Below are 15096 nucleotides of genomic sequence, written 5' to 3'. Positions count from 1 at the left end.
ATAAAGGTCTATAAAGTTAAGTGGAATGGAGAAAGTGAACAGGTGTGATTTTCACTCTTCCCTGTAATGTGAGATGGAGCTATCAATTGGGAGGTCCCAATCAAGGAAAAGGAGGGTTTTTTATACAATATGTACTTACGGAGCTTGTTGGCATCCAGATATCTTGTGGTAAAAATTTGTGGATTCAAAAAGCGATCTCAGGGCAGAAAAACTCATTTGTTGCTATCAAACACAAAGGTACTGCCTCAGCGTCCAAAAGTACCTGAGCTGAAAATTGCTGGAAGCTGAGGAAATGAGCAGGGAAAAGGTCCCAGCATTATTGCCCTGCCATTGCCTGATTCTTTCCTTGGCATTTGCATCTGGCTAATCTCATACCAGGATACAGAGCTGGACTGACCTTCAGCTGGACCTGGTCCATCTGTTACCACGTACCATATTCAGTCATTCATGTCAGTAACGTATAGGGTCCTATTCTATAGTTTTTAAAGCTCCTGGACTAGAAGATACCTTTCCTGATATCTACAGTACATTTTTTACTACTGGTATTTGTGGGCTCAGGATAAAAAAACCATGAGTGGTTCACTTTCTGATCTTCAACCTTCTTGCAGCCTGTTGTGACTTGGGCAAGTTGGCTGATCATACTAGCTTCCACGCTAATTCATCTTATCGTTTGTATATGTAACAGGAGGAGGGTGCTTTTAAGTCCAGGATGTCCTTGCCCAGTGGGCGTTCCTTACTCCGTATTACTCCAGCCAGCCAAGCTGTTGTGCAAGTGTGTCATTTTAGGGGATGTAAGGGACCTCAGTGATTTCAAATGTGTTCTGTGCCTGTGTATTCTGTGCTGCTATCGAAGGACAGGCAATATTTGGAGTGCTTTTCTTTAAACTGCTTGCGTTCTTAAAGGCTCTTGAAATTCTGTAGGGCAGGAAGGACTATTACTTCTGCATTACTCTCATGTTATTGTTTCATCGTGTTGTATCTGTATGTTCAATTTCTGCAGTTCAGGCAGTGGCTGAAAGAAGAGTATGGGGAAAACTCTTCTCAGGATCTGCAAGAAGCCAAAAATCTTCTGAGCAAATATAAAGAGCAGGCAGAATTGCAGCAGAATACTGGGGGAAGACAGTGGAATAACAACTTCTCATCTGTGCCATCTCTCTCATACAGCAACTACACAACAGAGACCTAATCGTAGGAGGTTGACTTTTTTCTTTCTACCTTTGAAAAACATCTTGCCGTAATTTCCATCCCATCTTCAAGACTCTCAGCGGTAATCATGCAAGCAGTTGATTTGTAGAAAGCTTCTTGATGAAAATACTACATTATGTGTGTGTGTATGAGTGTGTTTGACACAGTTTTATAATTTGGGCAGGAACAAGCTCTCTGTATGCCCAGATCCAGCTACTGTGGCTGAGCCAGTTTGTCAGCCAGCCACAGCTATTATCCCCTTGTGCCCACGTTGCCTGGCATTTGCTGTGAGGTTAGCTCAATTCCTTTCATTGTAGGCTAGCAAAGGGCTCTGAGAGATGAAGTCTGGTGATTCAAGCTGTGGCAGTTTGACATCTCTGCACTACTAATGTGGCAAAGATGTTCTTGCACCTGAAGAAGGGAAGTCTGTGTCTCTGCTGCTCCTGTTCACAGTCCATTGGCAAGTAATACCGTGGAGGTGGGCTTGAACTTGAATGCTAGGCTGCAAACTGGAGCAGGTGAGATGTGGGTACATGTACCTTTCTACCAACAGTAGCATCTAGGAGAGAAGTGGGACAGACAGCTCTGAGTAATAACATCTTCAACTGCCACAGTTGTACTTGCTTCAGTGCACGTGAGACAGAGCTGTCGGTAGAACTGCCGCAGACCAAGAGCACCGAGACTGTTACCACAGCTCAGCTGATGTGCAGTGATTTAAGCCGTGGTCCCTTGATTGTGCATCTGGTCTCCCAGCGTAAGTTTCTCTGGAGAGTAGTTTATCAGGTCTCCAGTGCTGCTGCACTTCATTCCCTGTGGAACGTGTGCCTCTTCAACACACGCCCCTGCGCACATGATTATGTGTCTCCAAAGAGTGGGCTCGGTGTGAGTGCGAGCACCTGTTTCTTTGCTTGTGCTGTGGTTTGCTCTTTGACTTCAGCTACCTCAAAAATGCTGTTCTTGTCATTGTGGTTGTAAATGCAACCTTGAAAATTGCCTTGTGTAATCTTAATCTGACACTGAGTGAAGTAAGTGGGGGTGTGTGTGTGCGAGAGTGTGCGCGTGCATGTATATTTCACAAATGTCTGTATTTGCAAAGTTTATTGTTTTCTTTTAAAATTGCCCATATTTCTCACTGGTTTAAAAATTGAGTTGTTTGAATTCAACTTTCTGCCATTTTAAAACCACTATATATTTTGCTGTGATCAGATTCTTAGGAACGCATTTGTAAAATATATTTTAAACTAGGTTAAAAGTAGGGGCCATACTCTGCTCTTTGTAACATTGTGTGTTTCTGGAATGGAGCCATTGCCTGACTCAAGTGTATTCCAAGAGTGTAACTTCAAATATGTCGCCAGGGATGCTGGGCAGCGTATTGATTTCTGATGGTGTAATGGGGGGTGGCACTGATGTCAAGATCATGATTTCTTGTCTTTGACTCAGAGGATGGAAGGCCTATTTTTCTTGAAGATTCCAGAAAATAAAAAATACCTCCCAAACAGCCAGGATAGAACAACAAAACCAAACCCCTCATTTGTTTAAATGTGGTGTGTATCATGCCAAAAGCTGAGCACTGAGCGAGAAGCAGTCAGCATACTAAATAGACTGTTGTCTCTTTCAATTTCTTCGGTTCTCTGACCTCCCATCCCTTCACAAGATTCCTCTTCATGTGATTTCCTGCTTGCCTTGGGTGGCAGTGAATTCTTTGGATGGGAGCAAGGCTTTTGGGGTCAAGTAAGCTCTGGCTGTTAAATATCTGTTGTTAAGTATCTTCAAAAAATACATGTTACGGCTTGTGAAATATGGATCTTGCATATCAATAATTGCCAAAAAGGAAAAAAGGGAATGGGGTGGAACTGGCCTGACCGTTTCATCCGAGTCCAAGCCTGCATCAGGGTTCTCAGTGCACTAAGTGCTTTAAGTGTACTGAACACAGTGAGAGCAGGATAACCGTGTCTGTGTTGCAGTAAGGGATGCTGTTGGATTTGGGAAAGGTGCTGGAATTCAAGCTTGTCGCTAAATGAACCACCACCTATTTGGTATATCCAGCAACTGCTCTGTGTTTGCCTGGTAAGAGAAGTATTTAGCTCTTCTCGAAGACGTTGATCTGCAAATAATTGGCTGTTTAGGAATTCCAGCACAGCAGTGCCCACGTTGGCAGTCCCCTCTGTGCTGTGAGGGCAGATGTGGTAACTGGAAAACGCTTTCCTCGGTAACAGGGTCTGACACGCGTTCAGGATGCTAGTCCACTTGTTCAACCCTCTACTCACAATAGGACATGTAGGGCAACTTCAGCCTGTCCCCAAAGGGCAGCTTTGTCAGAAGCATTCTGCCTATGCTCTTGCCAGGTATCCAGTCAGTCCATCCTGTAGCTGACTGCCAACGCTATGTATCCCATTACACTTTTGGCACTCTCGTCCTTGCGGTAGTAACCCTGTGAGTGCTGGTAAGTTGGCAGTTCTTTTTTCTGTTCTGACAAATACAAGGCAGAATGGGAGACATCTGTTAATGTTCGTGTGTCCGAGATTATTCTGTACTGGATTTTTTTTTAGTAGCTTGGCTATCCCCAAAGAGTCAGTCCCGCAAATAGAATTTTTTTAGAACTGAATTTGGCTTTAGGGCCATATAGCCGCATCAGTGTGCATTATGCTGCAGCTTGAAAGCAGATACAGGGTAAAGCAGGAAGATGGAGGGAGTGCCATATTGTCAGCAAGTGGAACTGCTTCTCTCTTTTTAAAAGACAGAAGAGGTATTTTCTGTAGTCTCTTGCTTCTACATCTTGTTTAGCGGTCTGTATGTACTGCACACTGCATTTAAGAGTGGTAAAAGAGCAACAGCAGTCTGAGAAAACTTGAATCTGGTTTGTCCACGTAGAGAGCAGAACGATAGTTTACTCCTTTATTACCACAAGGTGCAGAAGAGAGTAGCAACAGTTCTCACCTTTGGCCTTTTAGAAAGGGAGAGGAGCTAACACAGACTGAGAACGTGACATGATTTGTCTTCCAACCAGCCTTTCAGTGGCAGTTAGTAGGACTTTCCAGCTATCTGGAACGTGACTAGACCCCAGTCCACCTCTTAGTAGTTGGCCTTTATAGTGTAGACGATGCATTCAGTTATTTTGTTTCTGTACTTCAAAACACTGTCCTCATTTTGATGTTCACTGGAAAATGTATAAAGTTTATAACACCTTATTGGATATCCAGATTTGAAATGTATAATCGATTTTTTGGGGGCTAAACTTGATATCCATGTCTGATTATAAGCAAATGTTTAGTGTTATACAATGTAGGTAATGGGTAAAAGCATTAGTATTTATTACCCTGATTTTTAACCTGGAAAGAGTTGCTTCCTTACGTTTTGTGGTTGAGTGGGAAGATATGGCAAATCATATCTCTGTTTTTTAAAAAAGACAGTAATAACGTTGGTTGCTATAATGGCCACTGCCTATAAAGAAGTCAGTGAAAAATTATAGTAATTACTTCAGCTAGTTTAAAAACTCTAAACCTGGTAAGCTTCTTGATTCTGTCTTCCTCTTCCTGGGCATCTTAGCAAAGCCTTGATTGCTTTTTCCAAATGTTTGTATTTAATATGTTCTACAATTTTTTTATAAATAAAAGTAAATGTTAACACCTGATCTGCTTGTGTATTTCTCTAAATAAATAATAGTCTCTGGAAGGTTTCTACTCACTGTTTGTATCCCTGCAGGTACAGTAAGAGTACAAGACGAACTCATTTTGATATTTAGATTACTTTTTTTCTCCTGCACAGAGACTTCTTGAGACTTCCCCTCTCTTCACCAAGTTCTTCCAGGTGAGTTCAAGAATCTGCAGCACAAGCATCTCTTGATAGTAGTCCCACAAGAGGCTGTTGCATGTTGCTCTCTTACTTATCGTTGCTGGCCCATCGTTGCGATAGGGTATGTGGTGAATCCAAATTTTTTATTCTTTTGAAATACCTTCTTTTCCATAGGACACTGGTTTAGGGCTTAATTAGCTGTAAAATTTAGCTGGCTTACAGACTGCCAAGACTCAAGGCTCTCAGTAGTGGTTTGTCAGAGGAAGTTGATGTAAGTGGCAGATGATGATTCTCGGGGAAAAAAAAAAATTTAAAACTTACAGTGTAAGGGGGGAAAAAAGCCCCATTTAAATTCCCACAGATAACGCACTGAATTTCTGGTTTGACACCACCTCTGCTAAGAGGGTAATTCTGGCATTCGAACAACAACAACAAAAAAAAAACCAAAACAAAAAAACCCAAAAAACCAAACCCACCAACCTGAAAGTATAATCAGTCATGCCTAAGTAGCCAGATCTCATGGCCACTTTAGTCGTTGCTGAAGGCTGAACTATGTTCTTGGAGTGGGACTCCTTCATCATGAAGGCAGTTAGATGCTCAGGCACAGTGGGGTTTGGGTCTTTTCTTTTTGCCCTCTCCTCCCTCTCCCAGCACTTGTTAGCTTATAGTCTGCTGGGAGTGTGTGAATGTTTCCTAAGGGATCCCAGGGATTCAACTAAATAATATCCTGCACTAGAATAAAGTTAATGTGTCTGTAGATAGCTTTGTATGTGCTAGATGTGCCTTGTTCATAATATATTTCAGTTCATCTTCAGTGTAAGTGGGATGGCTGTGACTTTATTAAGTGTGTTTCAGTTCTTTTCCTCTTTCCATGAAAAGACTTTAAATTCAATGCAGCCTGCTATGTGAAGCTTGAATTAGTGTAATTACCTCCTTTCTCCTATCTGTTATCCATAGCAATGTCTTAGATACATGTGCTGTAGCATTGATGAGACAGAAAACATGTTTAAAATATAATCCCTTGTGAATTAGGAAAATCTCTTAAGTTTTAGAGGAGGCTTCCCCCTACCCCCAAAGGAAAACAGCAAGTTTCCAAATGAAAAATGCACTGCTGCTTTGTCTCCCTTTTGACCACTTAGCACCTCTCAAGGGCAATTTTTATCCAAATCACATGTAAAAATTGTGCTGCAACCATGGTGCCATACTACTGTTCCCAACTATCTTGTTTCATGCAATGTTATATGTAACTGTCATGAGTTCTAGAAAATGGCAGTTCTGATTTGATTCACGTAGTCCTGTCCCACCCATGCAGTAAACTGAGGGAACTAGAGGGCAAACCCGCATGTCCTTAGATGTGCTCATAACCTGATAAGGAGTTTGGGCTTTGCCAGCGAATTGAGAGTCCTTCCACCTCCTCAAGAAGATTGTACTGGCGGAAGGAAAATGGTGATGGTCTCTAGAAAATATTAGACAGCATGAGGAGGATGATCTTGCGCTGTACAGTGTTTCTGTAGAAACTGCTGGAGACACAAAGCATGCGACAAGAAACAGCTATTTTCACACTTCATTCTTCAGCAGAGCTTTAAATGTGGCTCTCGTTTTCCATGTGCCCCAGCTCCTGTGTCTTCAACTATTCCACTGCTACGTATAGCTGCTGTCCAGTATTACTCTTCTGCCCTCACCCAGGGAACAAATTCTTTTTCATACATGTTTGAATGTGTGCTTTGCTCTAGTGAATTATGCAAACTGCAGTTTACCAAAAGTGAGTAGCTTGTGCGTAGCAAGATGACTTCCTGTAGTTTCCATGTAGTTTCTAGGGTAATTACTGGGAGTCAGCATCTGATGAAGTGTGAGCAGGAGGTGCCTTTTTGCCATTGAACTACTGCATAGCTCAGTCCTTGTAGGAGACTCAATTCTGCTCGTGTGAGCCAAACACATCTGCAGTAAACTGGGAGTAAAATTCATTTGCAAGCAGTCTCAAAAAATGGAATTTTTCAGCCAGACCTGCACCCAGTTTCCATTTTAGTTGAGGCAATTATGAATGTGCAGGTTTGTACCCTTCATTATTCATTGAACTATGACTAGAGAGATCAGAACCAAGACATCCCAGCTACTTTTAAGTTGTTTGCTCGCTTGGTCATCTATTCACACAGGCATTAGCAAAGCACAGCTTTAGATCTGGGCAGATGCATTTACAAATGGGCCCTTTGAAACTCTGAGTTCTGATTCCCCTTCTTCCCTTCTTTCTCTGAAAGCAAGTGAGCTTCTACTTAATTTGTCAGATACAGGGCATGGTTTCTTGAATCTCTTCCCTTCCTCCCCTCCTTTTCCCTTTTTTTTTTTTTTTTTTTTTTTTTTTAAATAACTGGTATTTATCCCAGAGCTCTTGAGTCAGGATAAGTGAGTGCCAATGTGTGGCTTGCAAACAATTTATTTCCTGTAAATGTGTATTAATAAAAAAAGCTTATGTTATAAGGTTGCTGATTTAATTGATTGTGGTAACAAATACAATTCTGCTGTTTGTGCATCTGTCCTGTTACGGTGGTGGTGGTTGGTTGCCAAGCCTGCCATGACTTCTGTGGGTGTTGTCATCTTCTGTGGCAGTCTGGCTCCTGTACAGCACTGGATGTTTTGGAAAAGTAACACTGATCCATGACAGTGTTGAACCTGACACTTGAAAAACTAAAAAGGGATATTTAACTTTTATTTGTATGCCAAAAAGCAATGTCATTGGTGGACCAGCATCCTATGCAGGTTACTGATTACAAACAGCGTTTTGCTTGATTCTCTCTATTCCTTGCTTTTTAAGGCAAGGTGGGACTTTGCTGAAAGCTTGCAAGTAAGGGCAAACTCTGCCCCGTGTTTAGAGAAGGTAGGTGTTGAAGATGTCAGAATTACGGCTGTGTTTATGCATGCTCGCTGCGTATTTTCCCAAGGATTGCATTTTGGAAGTCTTTGCAAGTAAGTCTGCAGCATGTGACTTTCCCAGCAAAACTACTTACGTAATCCCTCAATGTCTCAAAAGAAGAAGAAAAGAAAAGAACCCCCCCACCACCACCAAACAAGCAAACAAACAAACCCCAAACCAAAAACTGAGCGCTAGGCAAGCTTTGGTCAAATCCTCAGATTTTAGACATGAGACTCTTCTGTTCTTAGGTAGCTTATTTACTTGATAATGTCTGGTTTGCAGTGAGGTTCTTATGAGACCTGATAAAGATCTCCGTTCCTCTGGAAGGTAGGGTATGTCACGCAACAGCTTGCGTCCTCTGAGTAAAGCTTCATTTTTGCAGAAGTCTGCAGCCTGGGCCCGTTTACAAGGTGCGGAAGGTGCCTCTGCTGCCCACAAGTGAACTGGTTGGGCTTTTACTGGCTACTGCTACCATTTACCCCGGGGGAAAAAAAGACTTTTCTGTTTGAGAATGCTGAAAACCATTTGCGTTTTGCAAACCTTGGAGGCTGTGCAAGTATGTCTCTATCGTTTCTCAGCTGGGTAAGGCTGTATGACTCTAAAGTTAACCATCAGTACTAAGTTTGCGGGAGGAATGGGAAAAGGTTTGTCACAATACAAAACCCACCAGGGTGTTTTGTAGTAATGTACTAATTCACTGCAAGCGCACTCTGGACTTTGCTGTCGCTGGAAGGGTCTTAAATACTCCCTCTCTTCCTTAACCATATTTTCTTTTCAAGGGACTGAGGTGGGGCTTGTGACATGTTTAGAGTTGTCCTTCATTTCCCCGGGGTGGTCATCTTGCATCAAGTTGATTGCACTGGAGGAAATGTTTGTCTTGTGAGATCTCACATATTTCTCGCTGGGCCTTTCTCCCTTAGAATTATACATCCCTGATATGCACGTGAATTTCCAAAATGGCATAGAAGGGGTTGCAAGAGCACTTGCGATGCAGTAAGACGGGCTAGGAAGTTCAAGAGTCCCTTCTGACGCAAGTGTCTTGTGGTTTTTGGCTTATCAAGAAGGCATATTGAGTCAGACACCTTTGTCCAATCCGTAAAATGCTGGACTGAGAAGCATTTGGGCTGCTGTTCCCGAATCTCCTACAACTTGCTGTGTGACTAGGCAAGTTGCTTCAGTTCTGGTTTGCTTCATTTTCCCAATGAAACAGGGAAGAAGTGTTACGACTTTCCCTGCTACAGCTCTGCGAAGCCCCCGATGCAAAGCACTGCAAACACTGTGAGTGTTGGTTGTGTAGTGTTAAATGAGGTATCAGCTCCCCGAGGGGTGTTAAAATACCTTTGCAACAAGAGAGATTCTGAAGCAGGGCAAGGAGCTGTGGTGGCTTCTTGCTTATTCTCAACACCTCAGTCCCACCTGCATAGGAAGTGCTGGGCTGCACAGGATGGTGCTTGGGTGTTGATGGGAATAGGGAAAAAATCAAGGTCTGATTCCCCAGGTACCGGTTGCTGTATTTCAACGTGAATTATATAAAATGCAGATGTCGTCATTTCTATGTGGAAAAAGACGGAGTGAAGTGGAAGAGGTCCAGGGCAATTCTGGTTGTGACTGCCCTAGACAAAATTCATCCCACACGTGCATCTGTTGAACATAAAATCTCAGGTAAAAATTAAATGGTAGGGATACGTAACATGCCTGTGATGTCAAGAATGATGTGGGGGCAAGTGGAGGAGGAATAGCATACGGAAAAAATTAAAGCATTGGAATACCTAAAGGTAACGTGGTAAGGGCTAGTGATAGATGTGCTGAGATACGTTCCATGCACTCCAGGAAAAAGTCTGCGGGTGAAAAAAATAATGAAAGGGAATCTCTGCTGTTTCCTATACTTTAGATATATGGTCATGACGATAGAAAAAGTGATGTCCCGATTTTCCCCTAGGCTTGTTCTGGAAAGAAAGTGCATATGGAGAATTCATCTAATAAAACCTGTTCTGGCAGATGAGAACTGGAGGAGGAACAAGATTAGCGCCTCCTTGGCCAAGCTGCTGCTACTTTTGGACTCTTTCATGGAAGACATGAATTTGATTCATTTCCAAAGATGGCTTGGAAACTCCAGGCAGCAGAGGAAGGGACTCCCCCTTGACTTAGCTGTTTTTCTCTGAATGCATTGCACTTGTGTGAAATGCAGTCAGCACCGCTTCTCAGGTCATTTCTGAGGGAAGGTTAGTGCGTTCAGACCCTCCGTTCCTCAGTTTGAGTGATTTGGGAGCCTCGGTGCCTTGAAACACATTGAACTTCAAGCAGGGTTGGGGAACTTGCAGCACCTGCTGTGGCCACCTCAGTTAAGAAAGGAAAACTCCCTGTGATTTCGAACGAGAGTAGATCCAAACTGCGTATCGGAGAAGCCTCTGTCTTTCTACCGGTGGCCAAGGTCTCCTAGATCATCTCTCTCTGGTTGCCTCCAGGACTAAGCTGGGTGATGAGGACTGGTTTAGTCCCTCCAGGCCTCCCTCCCTCCCTTCAGGACGGAATGAAGGTGGTTGCTGAACTCCGTGTTGTTCGTTCATTCAACAAAGTCAAACAGTTTTATCCACTTCTAATTTGAAGCATGTATATTGGGGTGGTTAGAAACTAATAGATGATTTACCTAGCTGAAAATAACCCATCTGAGGAATGGGGCTGCGGAAATAGCCGAGGTAAGAGTAGGGAGAGCATGGTTTGGTGAGTGCTCTGAGAGTAATTTGCCAGCTATGATGGGAAATAATAATGGGGAGGAAGAGACAGTAATCAGTGAATCAATCTGCACGGCTCGTTTAAAAATACCTCCTTTTTTGTGGCTTTGGTTACAAGAATGCGTTGTGGGCCACAGAAGAAAGGCATTAAAAGTTGTTTTAAACAAGCCGTATTCTAATTTCACCTTTCATGAAGTCCCGTGAACCTCTGAGCAAGAGAATTTCCACCCATGTGCGTGTTGGGGGGGAGGGAGGGCAAATGGGCAGTGGATATTTTCAGCAAGCGGTTGCAATTAAAGCAAGCAGGAGCTTCTGTAACTGGTGCTAGATTGCGGTTAAGGAGAACATTTGTTTGAGAAGGGACAGGATGAGACATTAGAAACCCCATCTCAATAGAAGCTACCAAAATGGTGCCTGAAGGAAATCTTTGACAATGAAGTTGCATGTAACGGCCATCTTCTCCTGGGTAAATGGTAATAAATATGGTCGTGTCGCCATCACCTAGAGTAAAACCTGCACAGCGAGGAGGATTGCCTGCCTGTGCATCCCAGCTGGCTCTGTGCTTCGACACACGGCATGCCCCGGCTTCCAGAGGGCTCGTGAGCTCGGGCACAGCTGGGTCTGAATGCACAGAGCCAGGCCAGGGCTAAGCTGATGACCCTGCCCAGCTCAGGCTGAGCTGAGCACAGACCCACGGCGCGGTTTACCGGCGAACTGGATAAGCCGTACCCCAGGCAACTGATTGTGCATCGGTAATATTGAATATGTTCTGTTTGGGAGAGGATTAGCCTGAAGACCTGGAGGGGAAGCTTTAAACATCGAGTGCAATCCTAAGATAAGCCTTTAGTGCACATTTTCAGAAGTCAACGATGCTTTGGGCAGTTTTGCTTTTTAGCCACCCTTCAAAGGGGGGTGATCAATATTCTTGGTCTGTCGCATGTTGTTGCAGCTTTAGGAAATAAGAGCTTCCCATTTCAGGGATGACTTTTATTAGGCCCCGCAGATGCTAACTCATTCCTGGAGGGAAGTCATAGCAGCCAGAAAAAGGAAGACCTCTATTATGATATACTTTCCCTTCCACTTGTCAACAATAGTTAGGTGTGGGAAGATTTTATGACGATTACAGTGTACAGAAGGGTAATTTATTTATTTAAACAAGACTACTGATGGTGTATAGCCTAATCTTAAGGTTTCAAAAGAACTTGCAGCAAGGTGGCATGTTTAAAATCCTCCTGGCATCTGATAGCTTGGACAATAAACATGACAGTTGTTTGACCTATGCAGATGTCTGCTGTGATCGTCTTTGAAAGTAACACGTAAAATGTAATGGAAAAGAAAAGCTCTCAGTCATCGTATGACTTTGGGTTGTCATCAAATTTCTCTTTTTCCTACAGTCTTCTAGAGCTTTGCACCAATGATTCTCAGTTTCTGTCACTGTTGGTGTGTTGGACAGTCAGAGTGCACACTTGTTCAGACCCTGAAGGTGAACAGTCATAACAGATAACCTGATCTTAATGGGGTTTGTAGTGGCCTGGCTCAGTGAAGGTAAAAGAAAAGCATAATGATGTTGTTAGAATAAAGCCAAGCAAAGGCTTTGATTTTGGTCTGTTGGTTTCCTGCTGCTTTGTCACAAGGGGAAAGCTCTACAAGCAAATAGCGGCACCTGTGGGAGTTGGAAGGAAAATTTGGAGGAACTTTCAGGAACTGCGTAAGTTTTCTGAGAAAGATACAGTGAGGTAGAGTTAAGTTTTTGTTCTGGATTTTCCTAGAGGGCAGAAAAGATGGCTAATATTGCATGTAAACAGAAAGATGAAAGGAAAAGGACTCTTCTTCAAGAATTACGTTGACGTTGTATCTCAATACACCAAAAAAACCCGATAATGAAAACACGATGACTAACCAAACTGATGGTTTTAGTCCAGAGTGTATAGACAAACTGGCTGCTGGTGAACAGTACTTGGCAGTGCAATGGTTACAGCACCGTTGTAGGACTTCTAGTGAGGAGTGGGAATACGAGGAGAGAGCGTGAATGCACTGGTAGAGAAGATTTAGGACTTGCAGACTTAGACTACGTGAGCCCATGCTGACATCTGATGTTCTCCTGAACAGTGGGAAGCTAGCCCCAGCTTTCCACTCTTTGTACTGATATTTTGTGCTTTAAAGTCCTGTCTTCATGGAGGGGTGAAAGGAAGCCAAAAATGCAGCTGGAAGATGATGTTGCAGGTGGACAACCTCTGCTCCCTTAAGCTCTGAGGAGCTTGATTAAAGTGTGCATTAAGTTGAATAATTTTTCTGGGTTCTGCAGGTATAATGTGGTTCCTTTTTTTGTGCTGTTTAGTAGCACCAACAGTTATTCTCATCCCAAGGCACTGGAGGCACTTGTTGTCGATCCCGTGCACCCTAGCTGCTTCATGCATTCATAAACCGAAGACGGGGGTGACTCTCTGCTTCTTCTGTGCCACTCTGTATCACTTCTCCACGCTGGAGCAACCCTGTTCTGCCTTATGGACCTTCCTTGAATGGTCTCCGTGCTCTGGAAACATGAGTTAATATTTTAAAGTGTAAATTTATAGATTGGGAGCTCCCAAAAAGATCCTTTCAACCTCTGGTGAGCGTCAAAATTATGGGAACTTGGTTCAAGGGGACCTTTGAGGGAAGAGGAAAGAATTGGTCTCAAGCAGAGCTGGAACAGCCCTTGTAATATGGGTTCCCAAATGAGCCTCGGGCAGCAGTAATGATGTTCTTGAGTTCCCTGTCCCAGTCAGACATTTCTTTTCTTTCCTAATGAGGACAGCTTGTACTGCTGCTTCTCTAACAATATGGTATGATTCTCATTTGCCTTACAAAAATTAAGCACCAGTCCTTGGAGCTCTCCTAGTCCTTAGTAGAGAGGAATTTATCTGACTGTCCGATGTGGAAACGCACACCTATCCCAAACATAGGATTACTGGAGTATCTAGACACTGCTCTCTCTAACATATTGAGATACATTACACGTTAAATGGATATTGGTCTAGGTTTCACACTGGAGTTTCGGTGGATAGGGAACAACATCACTGGAACTGTGTCCTGGGACTGCTGTTAGTAATATGGTGCTGCCAGGGCTGTGGAGGCTTGGAAGTAACTATGCCAGTAAAGTCCTCACGCGAGAGATGCCTCAGAAGCCCCGATACGTGTGCCATTTTGTGCGGAGCATTTACCATTACTCACGAAGCACTGTGCCAGCAGGGAATTTTGTCCACATCCCTTTAAATGCTGCTGCCTGCCTGTTTCAAAAAGTCTTTTAAAAAGTCACTGCCTTGCAGCTGGGGAGGGAAACCTCATAATTCACAGCTGCTGGGGCGGTATAGCAGCAGGCAGCCCATTGCATCGGCAGGATGGGGACTGCCTGTCTCTCTGCAACAGCCAGCTGCTGGCCGGGACACTTTGCCCCCGGTGAAGCCAGTGAGGAAACTCCTCCCGAGCTCAGTGACAGCGGGATCTGGCTTTCCGTGCTTTGAGTAGCAGTTTGTTAAGGCCACCAAGTGGCCACTTCTTTCTTCTCCCCCCCGCCCCTTCTCAAGGCAGGCAGCTGCAGCACCAGCGTGGTGGAAAGGCTAACGTAGTACCAAAGAGACGTAACAGGATTTTGCCTCACATAAGGTGAAACTGCATTGCTTCTCTACTTCTCATACTATTGCACTATCACAAATAAATTCACCCATCTGCAAGGACAAAATGTCTGTGAAAGAAAAGGGTTAGAGAAGCTTTAGAACACCTAGCAGGTTTGATAATAAGCTCTTTACAGCAACCGTTGGCAGTGATTTGTATGCTTCTCAAGCAATAAGAGCCGGGGAGCACTGCAAGGAGATTTTGGAGGCCTTTGTAAGTCTGGTAGGTCTGAATATCCAGAGGTGATAATAAGGAGGGATGAACTGTCCCACGGTGGACCTCAGGTGCTGCAGGAAAACCAGGGGCAAGTTACCCATGCCAGCCTCTTGCTCTGACCAGTAGCCCATGGTGCCTTCCCGCTCAGTCACAGCCAGAACTGCATTTGCTACAAACAAGCTCAACAGACAGGATTTTTAACAGGCACTGTATTTGTTGACCCAGTTCACAGCAGAAAGAAAAAAAAAAAAATTATGTAACAAAATGAGCAATGCTAAGTGGGTGAGGGAAATTCTTGGTGTTTTCTAGCACGCAGCACCTTTGGTAGAAGTGTGCATGGCCAAGCTTGCATCATTGACAATGTGAAAAACTTTATTTTGCTTCAAAAGGGAAGCATTCGCCCATGCTAGTAAGTCACCCTTCAGAGTATCCTTCCTGTTCATGCTAACCAAGGGTAGCCATGCATGCAGAGACCTCTTTTTTTTTTTTTTTTTCACCATTAGAAAAGAGCAACCTGGTACAAAAGTTAATGCAATAGGCCATCCAGGCTGCATCAGCTGTCAACAGTCGCTGCAGCTGTTAACTCCTCAGAAGGTAGTGTGGGCCAGCATC

The 15096-nt window shown here is 43.7% G+C and overlaps 1 protein-coding gene across 1 annotated transcript in view; it reads left to right on the top strand.

Moving 5' to 3' along the window:
- DUSP22 (dual specificity phosphatase 22) overlaps window positions 1-4816 on the top strand; it is a 45281-nt gene extending 40465 nt beyond the window's left edge. The window contains exon 7 of the mRNA XM_076330454.1: window positions 1001-4816. Coding sequence (XP_076186569.1) covers window positions 1001-1186 — 186 coding nt within the window. The 3' untranslated portion in view covers window positions 1187-4816. The remainder of the gene's footprint in view (window positions 1-1000) is intronic.
- Window positions 4817-15096: the final 10280 nt, after the last annotated feature.

Source organism: Aptenodytes patagonicus, chromosome 2 (assembly GCF_965638725.1).
Source record: "Aptenodytes patagonicus chromosome 2, bAptPat1.pri.cur, whole genome shotgun sequence".
In the NCBI taxonomy this organism is placed as follows: domain Eukaryota; kingdom Metazoa; phylum Chordata; class Aves; order Sphenisciformes; family Spheniscidae; genus Aptenodytes; species Aptenodytes patagonicus.
Note: the sequence above shows the minus strand (reverse complement) of the source record. Positions and strands in the feature narration are given on the sequence as shown.